Source organism: Musca domestica, unplaced genomic scaffold, assembly GCF_030504385.1.
Source record: "Musca domestica strain aabys unplaced genomic scaffold, Musca_domestica.polishedcontigs.V.1.1 62, whole genome shotgun sequence".
NCBI lineage: Eukaryota > Metazoa > Arthropoda > Insecta > Diptera > Muscidae > Musca > Musca domestica.
In genome coordinates this window covers 1,004,107-1,023,417 of record NW_026712369.1, presented here as the reverse complement: position 1 = coordinate 1,023,417, position 19,311 = coordinate 1,004,107, and the positions used below count along the sequence as shown (strand labels likewise).

Genomic DNA, 19,311 nt, shown 5'->3' with positions numbered 1-19,311 from the left:
TTCTCAATGTGAGCTAGAATAAGACCACGATTTGTCTATATTAGCTAGTATAAGACCATATTTTCTCAATGTGAGCTAGTATAAGACCACGATTTGTCTATATTAGCTAGTATAAGACCATATTTTCTCAATGTGAGCTAGTATAAGACCACGATTTGTCTATATAAGCTAGTATAAGACCATATTTTCTCAATGTGAGCTAGTATAAGACTACGTTTTTTCTATATTAGCTAGTATAAGACCATATTCACTCAATGTGAGTCAGTATAAGACCATATTTTCTCAATGTGAGCTAGTATATGACCACGTTTTGTCTATATAAGCTAGTATAAGACCACATTTTCTCAATGTGAGCTAGTATAAGAACACGTTTTTTCTATATTAGCTAGTATAAAAGTATATTTTCTCAATGTGAGTCAGTATAAGACCATATTTTCTCAATGTGAGCTAGTATAAGACCACTATATGTCTATATAAGCTAGCATAAGACCATATTTTCTCAATGTGAGCTAGTATAAGACCATATTTTCTCAATATTTTCTTAATGTCAGCTAGTATAAGACCGCGATTTGTCTATATAAGCTAGTATAAGACCATATTTTCTCAATGTGAGCTAGTATAAGACTACGTTTTTTCTATATTAGCTAGTATAAGACCATATTTTCTCAATGAGAGCTAGTATAAGACCACGATTTGTCTATATGAGCCAGTATAAGACCACGATTAGTCTATATAAGCTAGTATAAGACCATATTTTCTCAATTTGAGCTAGTATAAGACCACGATTTGTCTATATAAGCTAGTATAAGACCATATTTTTTCAATATAAGGTAGTATAAGACCACTTTTTGTCTATATAAGCTAGTATAAGACCATATTTTCTCAATGTGAACTAGTATAAGACCACGATTTGCCTATATGAGCCAGTATAAGACCACGATTAGTCTATATAAGCTAGTATAAGACCATATTTTCTCAATTTGAGCTAGTATAAGACCACGATTTGTCTATATAAGCTAGTATAAGACCACATTTTTTCAATATAAGGTAGTATAAGACCACTTTTTTGTCTACATAAGCTAGTATAAGACCATATTTTCTCAATGTGAGCTAGTATAAGAACAAGATTTGTCTATATAAACTAGTATAAGACCATATAAGATCACCTTTTGTCAATATAACCTAGTATAAGACGCCGATTTTCTAGAAAATTCCAAGTATAAGCTAGTATAAGACCAAGTTTTGTATATAATTGTCAAATATAAATCAGTATAAGAGTTCCTTTGGTAAAAAATTTTTAATATAAAATCATGTTTTTAAAGTTGTCAGCTGAAACCACAAATTTAAGCCACAGAAAAAAATCGTTGTCATGGGATGTAGGTCAATAACTTATTGGCACAGCTACGTAAAAACGAGAAATAAATTAGATTTCTAAATAAAAACGAATTATTGATAAGCGAAAGTTTTTTTCTGATACTTTTTTTTTTGTGATACAGAGAACAAGTTCTGTGTGATTTATTTATCCGAAGAATTCTATTGTTGTTTTATTTATTTAATGACAAATTAGCACGATTCTGGGCATGCAACAACAAATTGTCATTCATTATTTTCAATGGGAAATAAATCAAAAAAAAATCCGATTTCAAAAAATCATTGTCTGGTTATTTGTGATCAGGTTAGGGGATGATTTCTAGATGGGGAGGGTAATTATGATTTTTGGAGAAAAAATAAGAGGATCATTTATTTAAGGATCATTTACTTAATTTGTAGAAATTTTTAATTGAAACATCGTCGCCATAGATCTCAAATCGATCTTTTTCAAAAAACCTTTCCAGATTCCATTACATTAATTGATTTTTTTTTTTTATTAAAACATCATCGCCATAGATCTCAAATCGATCCTTCTTAAATATAAATTCCGTATTCCATTACATGGAAGGTCATATTATATTAAAAATGGTATCAACTCACCCGAATCTTTTCCACCGTTGATAGATCGGCCCATGTCAGACCCGTCAATGAAATTATCAATAATATGCTGAAAATAAATGAAAAAAAATTGGGGTGAAAATTAAACAATATTTTGTATACGAAAACATATTTCTAGAAAATTGACCTTAGCAAGGCTCATTGAAAAATTATTTAAAAAAATCGACAGTTTTTGAATCTCGGAAAAATGAATTTTTTTTTATTAATTTATTTTATATTTTTATTTAGTAGTAGGTTAATAAAATTTTACTCAAATGTATATTATGTTTGCAGGACTTTTGGTATTGAAAATGGGCCATGTAAGTCCACGTCTTCGTATAGCCTCCATATAACGGTACCTCCCGATATTCGGTATTTTGATTATTATAGCGACATTATTCACCGGAATTCTTTCAAATTTGGTATTTGAAGTTCGTAATGGATACTACAGCCTATGACAGAAAATTGTCTGTGCCAGCCCACGTCTTCGTATAGCCTCCATATAACGGTACCTCCCGAAATTCGGTATTTTAATGATTTTGGCGGCACTATTCACCGGAAATGTTTCAAATTTGGTATTTGGAGTTCATAATGGATAGTACAGCCCATGACAGAAAATTGTTTGTGCAGGTCCACGTCTTCGTATGGCCACCAAATAGCGGTACCTCCCGATATTCGGTATTTTGATGATTTTAGCCACATTATTAACCGAAAATGTTTCAAATTTGGTATTTGAAGTTCTTAATGGATACTACAGCCTATGACAGAAAATTGTCTGTGCAGGTCCACGTCTTGGTATATCACCCATATAAGGGTACCTCCCGATATTCGGTATTTTAATGATTTTAGCGACACTATTCTCCGGAATTGTGTCAAATTTAATATTTGAAGTTCGCAATGAATACTTCAGCCTCAGACAGAAAATTGACTGTGCAGGTCCACGTCTTCGTATAGCCCCCTATATAACGGTACCTCCCGATATTCGGTATTTTGATGATTTTAGCGACATTTTTTACCGGAATTATTTCAAATTTTGGTATTTGAAGTTCGTAATGGATACTACAGCCTAAGACAGAAAATTGTCTGTGCACGTCCACGGCTTCGTATAGCCCCCAAATAGCGGTACCACCCCATATTCAATATTTTGATGATTTTAGCGACATTTTTTACCGGAATTATTTCAAATTTTGGTATTTGAAGTTCGTAATGGATACTACAGCCTAAGACAGAAAATTGTCTGTGCAGGTCCACGGCTTCGTATAGCCCCAAATAGCGGTACCTCCCCATATTCAATATTTTGATGATTTTAGCGACATTATTCACCGGAATTGTTTGAAATTTAATATTTGAAATTCGAAATGGATACTACAGCCTAGGACAGAGAATTGTCTGTGCCGGCCCACGTCTTCGTATAGCACCCAAATAGCGGTACCTCCCGATATTCGGTATTTTAATGATTTCAGCGACATTATTCACCGGAATTGTTTCAAATTTGGTATTTGAAGATCGAAATAGATAATACAGCCTATGACTGAAAATTGTCTGTTCAGGTCCACGTCTTCGTATAGCCCCCATATAACAGTACCTCCCCATATTCGGTAGTTTGATGATTTTAGCGACATTATTCACCGTAAATGCTTCAAATTTGGTATTTGAAGTTCGTAATATATATTACTGCCTATGACAGAAAATTATCTGTGCAGGTCCAAGTCTTCTTATAGCCCCATATAACGGTACCTCCCGATATTCGATATTTTGATGATTTTAACGACATTATTTACCGGAATTGTTTCAAATTTGGTATTTGAAGTTCGTAATGGATACAACAGCCTAGGACAGAAAATTGTCTGTGCCGGCCCACGTCTTCGTAAAGCCCTCATATAACGGTACCTCCCCATATTCGGTATTTTGATGATTTTAGCTGCATTATCCACCGGAATTGTTTCAAATTTGGTATTTGAAGTTCGTAATGAATACTACAGCCTATGACAGAAAATCGTCTGTGCAGATCCACGTCTTCGTATAGCCCCCATATAACAGTACCTCCCGACATTCGGTATTTTGATGATTTTAGCGACATTATTTACCGGAATTGTTTCAAATTTGGTATTTGAAGGCTGTAATGGATATTACAACCTATGGCAGAAAATTGTCTGTGCAGGTCCACGTCTTCGTATAGCCCCTACCAAACGGTACCTCCCTATATTCGATATTTTGTTAATTTTAGCGGCATTATTCACCGAAATTGTTTCAAATTCGGTATTTGAAGTTCGTAATAGATACTACAGCCTATGACAGAAAATTGTCTGTGCAGGTCCACATTTTCGTATAGCCCCCATATAACGCTACCTCCCGATATTCGGTATTTTGATGATTATAGCGACATTATTCACCGGAATTGTTTCAAATTTGGTATTTGAAGTTCGTAATGGATACTACAGCCTAAGACAGAAAATTGTCTCTGCAGGTCCACGTCTTCGTATAGCCCCCATATAACGCTACCTCCCGATATTCGGTATTTTGATTATTTTAGCGACATTATTTATCGGAATTGTTTCAAATTTGGTATTTGATGTTCGTAATGGTTACTACAGCCTAAGACAGAAAATTGTCTCTGCAGTTCCATGTCTTCGTATAGCCCCCAAATAGCGGTACCTCCCCATATTCAATATTTTGATGATTTTAGCGACATTATTCACCGGAATTGTTTCAAATTTGGTATTTGGAGTTCGTTATGGATACTACAGCCTATGACAGAAAATTATCTGTGCAGGTCCACATTTTCGTATAGCCGCCATATAACAGTACCTCCCCATATTCGATATTTTGATGATTTTAGCGACTTTATTCACCGGAATTGTTTCAAATTTGGTATTAGAAGTTCGTAATGGATACTACAGCCTATGACAGAAAATTATCTGTGCCGGTCCACGTCTTCGTATAGGCCCCATATATCAGTACCTCCTGATATTCGGTATTTTAATGATTTTAGCAAACTTATTTATCGGAATTGTTTCAAATTTGGTATTTGAAGTTCGTAATGAATACTACAGCCTATGACAGAAAATTATCTGTGCAGGTCAACGTCTTCGTATAGCCCCCATTTAAAAGTACCTCCCGATATTCGGTATTTTGACGATTTAAGCGACATTATTTACCGGAATTTTTTCAAATTTGGTTTTTGATGTTCGTAACGGATGCTACAGTCTAAGACAGAAAATTGTCTGTGCAGGTCCACGTCTTCGTATAGCCCCAAATAGCGGTACCTCCCTATATTCGGCATTTTTTTATTTTTATTTTTTTTTTTTTTTTTATTTTTTTTTAGATACAAATCCCTCTATGATTTACAATTGATTTTTCAATTCCATTATCAGTATCCGTAATTTGGTTTTGAGAATTATTCTCGGCTGTCATTAGCCTAAATTTTCAGAAAAAAATAAAAACATCTCATTTTCAGATCAATGCGTAAAATGAACCAGAAAAAATCACAAATTAAATGGATGTGGATGTAGATGTTTGTTTTTTGCTATCCATCATTACATGCGATCAATTTCCATAACAACATTGTTATTGTTGTTGTTGCTGATGTTGGGGACGTAGATGTCGATAATATTCGGATTATTGAGGGTGCCCGCTTTACGTCATCATGCTTGTAAATTGAATCGATGAAGACGGCGACATCTCATCATCATCGGCTGGCTGCCTGCCTGCCTGTGTATGCCTCCCGGCATAGGGAGAAGATTATGCGCGGATAATGTTAATGGGCTGTTTATGCTTCGCTGCCGTTTCTTATTCTTTTTCTCGATGTTCTTCTTGATCTTCTTAGTTGGCGTTAAAACGCCCCACTCCACCATCACATTTGCATTCCGGCCAGATGCATTTGGTGGACTGATGATCTCGTCGATCTGGCGGAGGAAATTCTTCTTCTTCCTCTTCTTTGATATTCCTTAAAGTTGTTGTTGTTGTTTTTTTTTTCTAACACCAAATTGAGTTGTCGTTGTTGGGTGATGAAATACGACCACTTATCCCCTGTCGTAAAATATTGAATATTATTACAGGGCTCATTTACGTAACATGGAGTATGGAGGGGGTCCTCTGCTATGCCTCCTGATGGAAGACAATGTCTCAATTATGTTGTGTTTCTCTGGTCCATAGAATGAATGGAAGTGGCGCTGAGTTGCAGTGACATGGAATTGCTCATAAATTTTTCTAACAGGATTTTAGACATTTTCATAAATATCAAAGGCATCCGGAGATGATCAGGAGGAAGTGCCTTTTTTCCAAATTTCTCAAAAGAAGAAAAGGGGAATTCAGTTGGTCGACAGCAAAATTTTTAACAGATTTTTTCTCTAAGTGAAACTATCCTCAGGGACCTGAGGAATTTTTTTCTATAGAAAAAACTATCCTCAGGGACCTGATGATTTTTTTCTTTAGAAAAAACTATCCTCAGGGACCTGAGGAATTTTTTTCTATAAAAAAAACTATCCTCAGGGACCTGATGAATTTTTTTCTATAGAAAAAACTGTCCTCAGGGAACTCAGGTCACTTTTTTCTATAGAAAAAACTATCTTCAGAGACCTGAGGAATTTTTTTTTTTATAGAAAAAACTATCCTCAGGGACCTGAGGAATTTTTTTCTATAGAAAAAACTATCTTCAGAGACCTGAGGAATTTTTTCTATAGAAAAAACTATCCTCAGGGACCTAAGGAGACTTTTTTCTATAGAAAAAACTATCCTCAGGGACCTGAGGAATTTTTTTCTATAGCAAAAACTATCCTCAGGGACCTGAGGAATTTTTTTCCATAGAAAAAACTGTCCTCAGGGACAGGGACCTGAGGAATTTTTTTCTATAGAAAAAACTATCCTCAGGGACCTGAGGAATTTTTTTCTATAGAAAAAACTATCCTCAGGGACCTGAGGAATTTTTTTCTATAGAAAAAACTATCCTCAGGGACCTGAGGAATTTTTTTCTATAGAAAAAACTATCCTCAGGGACCTGAGGAATTTTTTTCTATAGAAAAAACTATCCTCAGGGACCTGAGGAATTTTTTTCTATAGAAAAAACTATCCTCAGGGACCTGAGGAATTTTTTTCTATAGAAAAAACTATCCTCAGGGACCTGAGGAATTTTTTTCTATAGAAAAAACTATCCTCAGGGACCTGAGGAATTTTTTTCTATAAAAAAATTGTCCTCAGGGGCCTGAGGAATTTTTTCTATAGAAAAAAGTTTGCTCAGGAACCTGAGAATTTTTTTCTATTGAAAAAACTGTCCTCCGTCTCCTGAGGAATTTTTTGCTATAGAAAATACTGTCCTCAGGTACCTGAGAAATTTTTTTCTATTGAAAAAACTGTCCTCAGGGACCTGAGGAATTTTTTTCTATTGAAAAAACTGTCCTCAGGGACCTGAGGAATTTTTTTCTATAGAAAAAACTATCCTCAGGGACCTTAGGATTTTTTTTCTATAGAAAAAACTATCCTCAGGGACCTGAGGATTTTTTTTCTATAGAAAAAACTATCCTCAGGGACCTGAGGATTTTTTTTCTATAGAAAAAACTATCCTCAGGGACCTGAGGAATTTTTTTCTATAGAAAAAACTATCCTCAGGGACCTGAGGAATTTTTTTCTATAGAAAAAACTATCCTCAGGGACCTGAGGAATTTTTTTCTATAGAAAAAACTATCCTCAGGGACCTGAGGAATTTTTTTCTATAGAAAAAACTATCCTCAGGGACCTGAGGAATTTTTTTCTATAGAAAAAACTATCCTCAGGGACCTGAGGAATTTTTTTCTATAGAAAAAACTATCCTCAGGGACCTGAGGAATTTTTTTCTATAGAAAAAACTATCCTCAGGGACCTGAGGAATTTTTTTCTATAGAAAAAACTATCCTCAGGGACCTGAGGAATTTTTTTCTATAGAAAAAACTATCCTCAGGGACCTGAGGAATTTTTTTCTATAAAAAAAATTGTCCTCAGGGGCCTGAGGAATTTTTTCTATAGAAAAAAGTTTGCTCAGGAACCTGAGAATTTTTTTCTATTGAAAAAACTGTCCTCCGTCTCCTGAGGAATTTTTTTGCTATAGAAAAAACTGTCCTCAGGTACCTGAGAAATTTTTTTCTATTGAAAAAACTGTCCTCAGGGACCTGAGCAATTTTTTTCAATTGAAAAAACTGTCCTCAGGGACCTGAGGAATTTTTTCTATAGAAAAAACTATCCTCAGGGACCTTAGGATTTTTTTCTATAGAAAAAACTATCCTCAGGGACCTGAGGATTTTTTTTCTATAGAAAAAACTATCCTCAGGGACCTGAGGAATTTTTTTCTATAGAAAAAACTATCCTCAGGGACCTGAGGAATTTTTTTCTATAGAAAAAACTATCCTCAGGGACCTGAGGAATTTTTTTCTATAGAAAAAACTATCCTCAGGGACCTGAGGAATTTTTTTCTATAGAAAAAACTATCCTCAGGGACCTGAGGAATTTTTTTCTATAGAAAAAACTATCCTCAGGGACCTGAGGAATTTTTTTCTATAGAAAAAACTATCCTCAGGGACCTGAGGAATTTTTTTCTATAGAAAAAACTATCCTCAGGGACCTGAGGAATTTTTTTCTATAGAAAAAACTATCCTCAGGGACCTGAGGAATTTTTTTCTATAGAAAAAACTATCCTCAGGGACCTGAGGATTTTTTTTCTATAGAAAAAACTATCCTCACGGATAGAAAAAAGTTGGCTCAGGGACCTGAGAAATTTTTTTCTATAGAAAAAACTGTCCTCAGGGACCTGAGAAATTTTTTTCTATAGAAAAAACTGTCCTCAGGGACCTGAGAAATTTTTTTCTATAGAAAAAACTGTCCTCAGGGACCTGATAAATTTTTTTCTATAGAAAAAACTGTCCTCAGGGACCTGAGGAGATTTTTTTCTATAGAAAAAACTGTCCTCAGGGACCTGAGGAGATTTTTTTCTATAGAAAAAACTGTCCTCAGGGACATGAGGAGATTTTTTTCTATAGAAAAAACTGTCCTCAGGGACCTGAGGAGATTTTTTTCTATAGAAAAAACTGTCCTCAGGGACCTGAGGATTTTTTTCTATGGAAAAAACTATCCTCAGGGACCTGAGGAATTTTTTTTCTACATTTTTTTTTCTATAAAAAACACGTGTTCCAAAATCCAACCCTACCCATCTCAAAATAGAGGTCATCTCTTGGATAACTTCTACAATCTTCCAGCAGCGATCTTTGCTCATTTTAAAGAACAGAAAAATAAATCGAACATGCAAATCATTTGCCCATTAAAAATTCAAAACAAAAAAAAAAAAACATTCAAACATGCTCCCTCATAGCTGAAAACCAAGTTCAGCATTTAAGCAAATTCGTTGCGACGTTTTGAACTAATCAATTCAAAATTCAGTGCTTGTTTTTTGTTTTGCCTCCCTCCATCCATCGGTGTTATTGATTTTTCTAATATTTACACTTTGTGACATTTATTGTCAATTGTCAAGACCTAAAGAGCAATACTTAGTATTGCTGTTGTTGTTGCTGGGGGAGTTGTTGTTTTCGATTTCTGTTTGTTTACACACACGTCAAACGAACACGCAATGCTCGCACACAGGTTGCTTCCCCCATATCGCTGCGCTATGTGTGGCTGGCATTCATGGCTGGGTCTTGATGACGTTGTTGTTGCTGTTTTTTTATTTATTTTTTTTTTTTTTCAAAATTTTTATTTCTTGAGAATAGCTACAAAAGAGCCTCCTCCTAAGTCAGGTTCACTAACACATGACACACATCAAAAAGCTCTTAAATGTTTTTCTGTTTTTCTATTTCGTTTCGACTTTTTCAAATTTAGCCTAAAATCATGCCAAGCTAGTTTGTGGCTTAAATCATGATTTTCAAATCACAAATGAAATCTGAAAGCAGGTGGCAACACTTGGGGCTACTCTTCGTAGTTGGTTTTCCCTCTCTGCTGTTTCAAGCAGCGGCTTTATTTATGTTTTTGCCGATTGGCCGACAGCATGCCAGTGATAAGAGCGGCGACGACGGCGGCGGCTATTTGACCTTTTTTATGGGCCTGTGAACGAGCGCCTTCATTCATTCATTGATTTTTTTGGTGGGTGTATTTTAGCCAAAACTCTTATCGATAACAATTAATTTCGAATCTGAAAAATTTTATTCGGACAATTTTGGCTACACATGTATGGCATATGGACATGGGAGCTCTCATATCAATCAACAATATTTGAGTAGAGTTTTGAATATTTTTATAGTTACGGCCAAGCCAAGACAATGTTGCGTGTTAGGATATGGTTTTTTTTTTTCGAAATCTTAGAAATAATCAATATAATTATATGTTAAATATGGGTACAAAAATTGATTTGAAAATTCATTTTCGTATGAGCAAACAAGACAGATGTTGAAAAAAAGTTGATACTAAATACCAAAATAAAAATAAAAAAACTTAAAAAAAAAGAAATTAAAGAGAACGCAAGAATATTTAATTTAAAAAAAAATTAAAGAATATTTTTTCTAAAACTATAAAAGGCGTGGATTTTTTAAAAAATATTTTTTCAAGGACTATGCGAGGCGTAGAATTTTTTAACGAATATTTTTTAGAGGACCACAGGAGGCGTGGATTTTTTAAAAAATATTTTTTCAAGGGCCATACAAGGCATGGATTTTTTAAAAAATATTTTTTCTAAAACCAAACAGGGAATTGATTTTTTTAAAAAATATTTTTTCTAAAACCAAACAAGGCATTGATTTTTTAAAGAATATTTTTTCTAAAAACATACACGGCTTGGATTTTAAAAAAATATTTTTTCTAAAACCATACACGGCTTGGATTTTTAAAAAATATTTTTTCAACGACCACAATAGGCGTGGATTTTTAAAAAATATTTTTTCAAGAACCATTCATAGGCGTGGATTTTTAAAAAATATTTTTTTCTAAAACCATATAAGGCGTGGATTTTATAAAAAATATTTTTTTCTAAAACCATACAAGGCGTGGATTTTATAAAAAATATTTTTTTCTAAAACCATACATGGCGTGGATTTTATAAAAAATATTTTTTTCTAAAACCATACAAAGCGTGGATTTCTAAAAAATATTTTTTTCAAGGACCATTCACAGGCGTGGATTTCTAAAAAATATTTTTTTCTAAAACCATACAAGGCGTGGATTTTATAAAAAATATTTTTTTCTAAAACCATACAAGGCGTGGATTTTATAAAAAATATTTTTTTCAAGGACCATTCACAGGCGTGGATTTCTAAAAAATATTTTTTTCAAGGACCATTCACAGGCGTGGATTTCTAAAAAATATTTTTTTCAAGGACCATTCACAGGCGTGGATTTCTAAAAAATATTTTTTTCAAGGACCATTCACAGGCGTGGATTTCTAAAAAATATTTTTTTCAAGGACCATTCACAGGCGTGGATTTCTAAAAAATATTTTTTTCAAGGACCATTCACAGGCGTGGATTTCTAAAAAATATTTTTTTCAAGGACCATTCACAGATTTTTCAACGACCACAAGAGGCGTGGATTTTTTAAAGAATATTTTTTCAACGACCACAAGAGGCGTGGATTTTTTAAAGAATATTTTTTCAACGACCACAAGAGGCGTGGATTTTTTAAAGAATATTTTTTCAACGACCACAAGAGGCGTGGATTTTTTAAAGAATATTTTTTCAACGACCACAAGAGGCGTGGATTTTTTAAAGAATATTTTTTTCAACGACCACAAGAGGCGTGGATTTTTTAAAGAATATTTTTTCAACGACCACAAGAGGCGTGGATTTTTTAAAGAATATTTTTTCAACGACCACAAGAGGCGTGGATTTTTTAAAGAATATTTTTTCAACGACCACAAGAGGCGTGGATTTTTTAAAGAATATTTTTTGGAACAGAGTTTGGCTTGCTTGTTTGGGATACCATAGTATTTTGTTGTTGCAAAATCGTCAGGCGAAATCCCATTATTGTTGTTTTTGTAAAAACAACGTTTGTTTATGAGTGGAGAACGATGGTAATGTTTACCAGGGGGTAAGGCAGGGAATACCTAGGTTTCGGAAAGAGCCACCAATCCTCATCAGTTCCCTTGTTTCTTGTCTGGGATATTCTCCCCAGAAGTTATTTAAAAAAATAACTTCTATGACAAAAAACATTTTTTTACCCAAGTGACGAGATCGTAAGCTCAATAGAAGAGGAACAAAAGAATTACATAAAACTAAAATTCTTTTGGAAAATCTTCTAAATCAAGCAAGCCAAACTCTGTTCTATTAATAGACACAGGCACGGTCGACGAAGGGGTTTTTTGTTGTAACAGACAAAACAAACTTACATGGTTATGTTACTTCGATCAGGTTGAACGAAAGCATAATAAAGTGGAGGAAGATGTAAATGTTTATAAGTGCGGTTGTAAGATTTAGAAGATTTTCCAAAAGAATTTTAGTTTTATGTAATTCTTTTGTTCCTCTTCTATTGAGCTTACGATCTCGTCACTTGGGTAAAAAAATGTTTTTTGTCATAGAAGTTATTTTTTTAAATAACTTCTGGGGAGAATATCCCAGACAAGAAACAAGGGAACTGATGAGGATTGGTGGCTCTTTCCGAAACCTAGGTATTCCCTGCCTTACCCCCTGGTAAACATTACCATCGTTCTCCACTCATAAACAAACGTTGTTTTTACAAAACCAACAATAATGGGATTTCGCCTGACGATTTTGCAACAACAGAATATTTTTTCAACGACCACAAGAGGCGTGGATTTTTTAAAGAATATTTTTTCAACGACCACAAGAGGCGTGGATTTTTTAAAGAATATTTTTTCAACGACCACAAGAGGCGTGGATTTTTTAAAGAATATTTTTTCAACGACCACAAGAGGCGTGGATTTTTTAAAGAATATTTTTTCAACGACCAGAAGAGATTTTAAAGAATATTTTTTCAACGACCACAAGAGGCGTGGATTTTTTTAAGAATATTTTTTCAACGACCACAAAAGGATTGGAATTTTTTAAGAATATTTTTTCAACGACCACAAAAGTCGTGGAATTTTTTAAGAATATTTTTTCAACGACCACAAGAGGCGGGGATTTCTTAAAGAATATTTTTTCAATGACCACAAGAGGCGTGGATTTTTTAAAGAATATTTTTTCAACGACCACAAAAGGCGTGGATTTTTTTAAGAATATTTTTTCAACGACCACAAGAGGCGTGGATTTTTTAAAGAATATTTTTTCAACGACCACAAGAGGCGTGGATTTTTTAAAGAATATTTTTTCAACGACCACAAGAGGCGTGGATTTTTTAAAGAATATTTTTTCAACGACCACAAGAGGCGTGGATTTTTTAAAGAATATTTTTTCAACGACCACAAGAGGCGTGGATTTTTTAAAGAATATTTTTTCAACGACCACAAGAGGCGTGGATTTTTTAAAGAATATTTTTTCAACGACCACAAGAGGCGTGGATTTTTTAAAGAATATTTTTCAACGACCACAGGAGGCGTGGATTTTTTAAAGAATATTTTTTTCAACGATCACAGGAGGCGTGGATTTTTTAAAGAATATTTTTTTCAACGATCACAGGAGGCGTGGATTTTTTAAAGAATATTTTTTCAAGGATTGTACAAGGCGTGGAGTTTTTAAAGAATATTTTTTCAAGGATTGTACAAGGCGTGGAATTTTTAAAAAATATTTTTTCAAGGACCACACAAAGCGTGGAATTTTTTAAAAATATTTTTTCAAGGACCACACAAGGCGTGGATTATTTAAAGAATATTTTTTCAACGACCACAAGAGGCGTGGATTTTTTAAAGAATATTTTTTCAACGACCACAAGAGGCGTGGATTTTTTAAAGAATATTTTTTCAACGACCACAAGAGGCGTGGATTTTTTAAAGAATATTTTTTCAACGACCACAAGAGGCGTGGATTTTTTTAAAGAATATTTTTTCAACGACCACAAGAGGCGTGGATTTTTTAAAGAATATTTTTTCAACGACCACAAGTGGCGTGGATTTTTTAAAAAATATTTTTTCAACGACCATACAAGGCATGGATTTTTTAAAAAATATTTTTTCAACGACCATACAAGGCATGGATTTTTTAAAAAATATTTTTTCAACGACCACAAGAGGCGTGGATTTTTTAAAAAATATTTTTTTCTAAGACCAAACAAGGCATTGATTTTTTAAAAAATATTTTTTCAACGACCATACAAGGCATGGATTTTTTAAAAAATATTTTTTCAAGTACCAAACAAGGCGTAGAATTTTTAAAAAATATTTTTTCAGGGGCCACACAAGGAGTGGAATTTTTAAAAAATATTTTTTCAAGGACCACACAAAGCGTGGAATTTTTTAAAAATATTTTTTCAAGGACCACACAAGGCGTGGATTATTTAAAGAATATTTTTTCAACGACCACAAGAGGCGTGGATTTTTTAAAGAATATTTTTTCAACGACCACAAGAGGCGTGGATTTTTTAAAGAATATTTTTTCAACGACCACAAGAGGCGTGGATTTTTTAAAGAATATTTTTTTCAAGGATTATACAAGGCGTGGAGTTTTTAAAAAATATTTTTTCAAGGACCATACTAGGCGTGGAATCTTTAAAGAATATTTTTGGAGAGGATCATACAAGGCGTGGAATTTTTTAAGAATATTTTTTCAACGACCACAAGAGGCGTGGATTTTTTAAAGAATATTTTTTCAACGACCATTCACAGGCGTGGATTTTTTAAAGAATATTTTTTCAACGACCATCCAAGGCGTGGATTTTTTAAAGAATATTTTTCAACGACCATCCAAGGCGTGGATTTTTTAAAGAATATTTTTTCAACGACCATTCACAGGCGTGGATTTTTTAAAGAATATTTTTTCAACGACCACAAGAGGCGTGGATTTTTTAAAGAATATTTTTTCAAGGATTATACAAGGCGTGGAGTTTTTAAAAAATATTTTTTCAAGGACCATACTAGGCGTGAAATCTTTAAAGAATATTTTTGGAGAGGATAATACAAGGCGTGGAATTTTTTAAGAATATTTTTGGAGAGGATAATACAAGGCGTGGAATTTTTTAAGAATATTTTTTCAACGACCACAAAAGGCGTGGATTTTTTAAAGAATATTTTTTCAAGGACCACGACGATTTTTTCAATATATTTATTTATTTATTTTTTTTTTAATTTTATAATGGCTGAAATTAAAGCCGATTACGATAGACCTTTGGCAAAAAAAATTTAAACCCAGCTGTTACATATTAATCCCAATTTTATTTTTTTATTACCTTGGACCTTGTGAAGCTTTGAAAAAAAAAAACCCAGCAACATTATTTATTTTTCTTTATCCAAATAATTTTGGCGCCCAAACAATAAAACACACATTTTATCCAAACAAATAAAAAAAAAACCTAACCTCACTTCGGGCAAAATTTATTTGTTTTTGTTGTTTGTCTCGACGAAAACAAAACAAACGCGACAACGGAAACAGCTTTTCAAGAAAGTTCATATTTTTGTTACAATTAGAATAATTTTATGGTTTATTTATGGGCATTCCTGTGACACCATTGGATGGAGGGGGTAGGTGTGTGGGGACAAAGTTTTAACTACAAAAAATTATTAGTTTTTGGGTTAGCAACCCAAAAATTAATGTAGTTTTATTACCCATAATAAACCATTAAACCAACTTAGATTGATTTTAATTATGAAATTGAAACCACCAGCAGCCTAGCCGAACCACACACATATAAATAAGTATATTAGTTTTTATTAATTTTTTTTTTTTTTTTTTTTTTTTTTTTTTTTGGTTAGAGGAACTCCCACTATCTCGGAGCGCACACCAAGATTCCTCAACAAATAGTAATTTTTTTCGAACTGATTATTTAACCCATCCACCCATAGTCAATGAAATGATTCATGGACTGGCTTACACCCCTCTCTCCACTCTCTCTATGAAATTTCCACACTTTCAAAAAGTTGCTGTTATTTTTTTTTTTTTTTTTTTTAATTGAAAAAACTATTTAGTCAAATTTTTATGATCGTAAAACAAAAACAAAAATGCGTAACAAAAGTTTTAGTTTTTTTTATTGAATTTTCTTGTTTCTGGGTGTTTCGGTAGTAATTTTTATGGGCTCGGTTAATTGAAGATGCTGCAAGAATGCCGGAATAACTCTCGAGTATTAGGGTTGTGGAGGCATCACACATATTTTTGGGCCTCTCTCTGTCTCTCCCTGTGTGGTTTTGTGTGTGGTAGCCACCATGTAATCATAGCTTAGAGCCACTACCACCCACCACCTCTTTACATCATGTGGTGGTGGTGGTGATGTTGGGTCCCCCATAAATATCCCTCAATGTGTCATATTTACAAAACAATCTTTTTTTCTACCCCCACTCCACCGCCGCAGTGGATAGTTTCTGGCCCTTCAAAGATTTACAAACTTGGTTCTTAGTTGTTTTTTCCCTTTTTGACAATATTACACAATGCAATATCTTTAAAAAACCATAAAAACTAATATTAAGCTAATTACATTAGGCGAGTGGGGGAGGGGGGTGTTCCCTGAAGATTATAATTTATTGCATTTTCACTAAGGAAATTATCTGACATTTTCTTTTTTTTTTTTAATTATGGTTCACCAAACATTTTTGGTTAATTGATGGTATTTTCGAAGATCATTTAAATATTTTTTCAAAGCAGAGGTTCGAAGTTAAAAAAAATAATGTAGCAGACTTAAGGGCGTCAAATTAATTAGATAAAATTAATTGGTGGGTAACACCTCCCACCAAAAGAGATAAGAAAAAATTTTGGTAGGAATTTTATAAAAAAAAAAAATGAAAAATAATTCTCAAAATGACAACAATGGAACATTTAATACGGAAATTTGATATTTAACACTATTCCAGCTCAGGGCCTCCCTATATTCGGTATTTTGATGAATTAAGCGACATTATTCACCGGAATTATTTCAAAATTTGGTATTTGAAATTTGTAATAGATACTATAGCCTAAGACAGAAAATTGTCTGTGCAGGTCCACATCTTCGTGTAGCCCCCATATAACTGTACCTCCCGATATTCGGTATTTTGATGATTTTAGCGACATTTTTAACCGAAATTCATTCAAATTTGGTATTTAAAGTTCGTAATAGATATTACAGCCTATAACAGAAAATTGTCTCTGGAGGTCCACGTCTTCGCATAGCCTCCATATAACGGTACCTCCCTATATTCCATATTTCGACAACTTTTGGGACATTATTCACCGGAATGGTTTCAAATTTGGTATTTGAAAATCGTAATGGATACCACTGCCTATGACAGAAAATTGTCCGTGCAGGTCTTCGTCTTTGTATAGCCCCCATATAATGGTACCCCCCATTTTTCGGTATTTTGGTGATTTAAGCGACATCATTCACCGGAAACGTTTCAAATTTGGTATTTGAAGTTCATAACAAATACTAAAGCCTATGACAGAAATTGTCTGTGCAGGTCCACGTGTTCGTATAGCCCCCATATAATGGTACCTCCCTATTTTCGACATTTGGTGATTTAAGCGACAGTATTCACCGAAATGGTTTCAAATTTGGTATTTGAAGTCCGTAATGGATACTACAGCCTGAGACAGAAAATTGTCAGTGCAGGTCTACGTCTTCGTATAGCCTCCATATGACGGTAACTCCCTATATTCCGTATTTCGACAACTTTTGAAACATTATTCACCGGAATTGTTTCAAATTTCGTATTTGAAGCTCTTAATGGATACTACAGCTTAAAACAGAAAATTGTCTGTGCAGGTCTTCGTCTTCGTATAGCCCCCATATAACGGTACCTCCCGATATTCGGTATTTTGATGATTTTAGCCACATTATTCATCTACATTTTTTCAAATTTGGTATTTAAAGTTCGAAAGGGATTTTCAAACCTATGACCGAAAAATTGTCTGTGCAGGTCCATGTCTTCGTATAGCCCCCATATAACGGTACCTCCCCATATTCGGTATTTTGATGATTTTAGCGACATTTTTAAACGAAATTCATTCAAAGTTGGTATTTGAAGTTCGTAATGGATACTAAAGCCTATGACAGAAAATTGTCTGTGCAGGTCCACGTGTTCGTATAGCCCCCATATGACGGTACCTTCCGATATTCGGTATTTTGGTGATTTAAGCGACATCATTCACCGGAAACGTTTCAAATTTGGTATTTGAAATTCGTAATTGATACTAAAGCCTATGACAGAAAATTGTCTGTGTAGGTCCAGGTCTTAGTATAGCCCCCATGTAACGGTACCGTTCGATATTCGGTATTTTGATTATATTATTTAGCGGAATTGTTTCAAATTTCGTATTCAAGGTTTGTACTAGGTGCTACAGCCTGAGACAGAAAACTGTCTGTGCAGGTTTACTTCTTCGTATAGCCCCCATATGACGGTACCTCCCGATATTCGGTATTTTGATTATTTTAGCGACATTATTCACCGGATTTATTTCAAAATTCGTATTCGAGGTTTGTAATAGGTACTACAGCCTATGACAGAAAATTGTCTGTGAAAGTGCACGTCTTCATATAGCCCCATACAACCGTGCCTCCCGATATTCGGTATTTTGATGATGATTTTAGCTACATTATTACCGATTTTTTTAAGTTTCGCATTTGAATATTGTAATGACTTATGACAAATGTTACATATGCAGGTTCACGTCGTCGTATAGACCCTAATATAACAGCTACATTCGGTATTATTAAGATGTTGACAGAATTTTTTAATAGATTTTTTTTTTTTTTTTTTTTTTTTTTTTTGAAAATTGCCAAATTCGTTCCAAATGGTGGAGGGTATTTAAAGTTCGGCCCAACCGAACTTTCAGCTTTTTACTTGTTTTTCTCATAAATTCGTTAGAATTCCAAAACCCGTTTTTATTGGAAAAATGAAAATATTTAATAACTAATAACTTACCTCAATATTTTCTTCATATTCAGCATTTTGAAACGTATTTGTATTTGATTTCTTTTTTTTTTTAATTAATAAATAATCAACAATGTTGTAACATTAAATGGATATTTGTTTTGTTTTTTCTTTTCTTCTAGAATTGCACTTTGCCCGAGGGTGATAAAAAACTGGAAAAGAGAAGAAATAAAATTATAAAATTAATATATTTTCATAAAAATGTAAAAAAGTATTAAATAACATAATTAGAAATAGAAGTTATAAAAAATATTAAATTAAATGACTATTACTATTAAAAAAATAAATTTGTTTAATTTTTATTGCCCACATCCGTAAAATTAATTAAAAAAAAAGATAAGGTTATTATTTAGTAGCCATTAAAAATTATGAATAAATTAAAATGAGTCAGT

The 19,311-nt window shown here is 33.5% G+C and overlaps 1 protein-coding gene across 1 annotated transcript in view; it reads right to left on the bottom strand.

The window, feature by feature from the left end:
* Window positions 1-19,048, bottom strand: part of LOC101891959 (papilin) — a 171,819-nt gene extending 152,771 nt beyond the window's left edge. Inside the window, exons 1-2 of the mRNA XM_059129517.1 lie at window positions 18,911-19,048; window positions 1,972-2,038 (exon numbers count right to left, since the gene is read on the bottom strand). Coding sequence (XP_058985500.1) covers window positions 1,972-2,038; window positions 18,911-18,936 — 93 coding nt within the window. The 5' untranslated portion in view covers window positions 18,937-19,048. The remainder of the gene's footprint in view (window positions 1-1,971; window positions 2,039-18,910) is intronic.
* Between the last annotated feature and the right edge of the window lie 263 nt (window positions 19,049-19,311).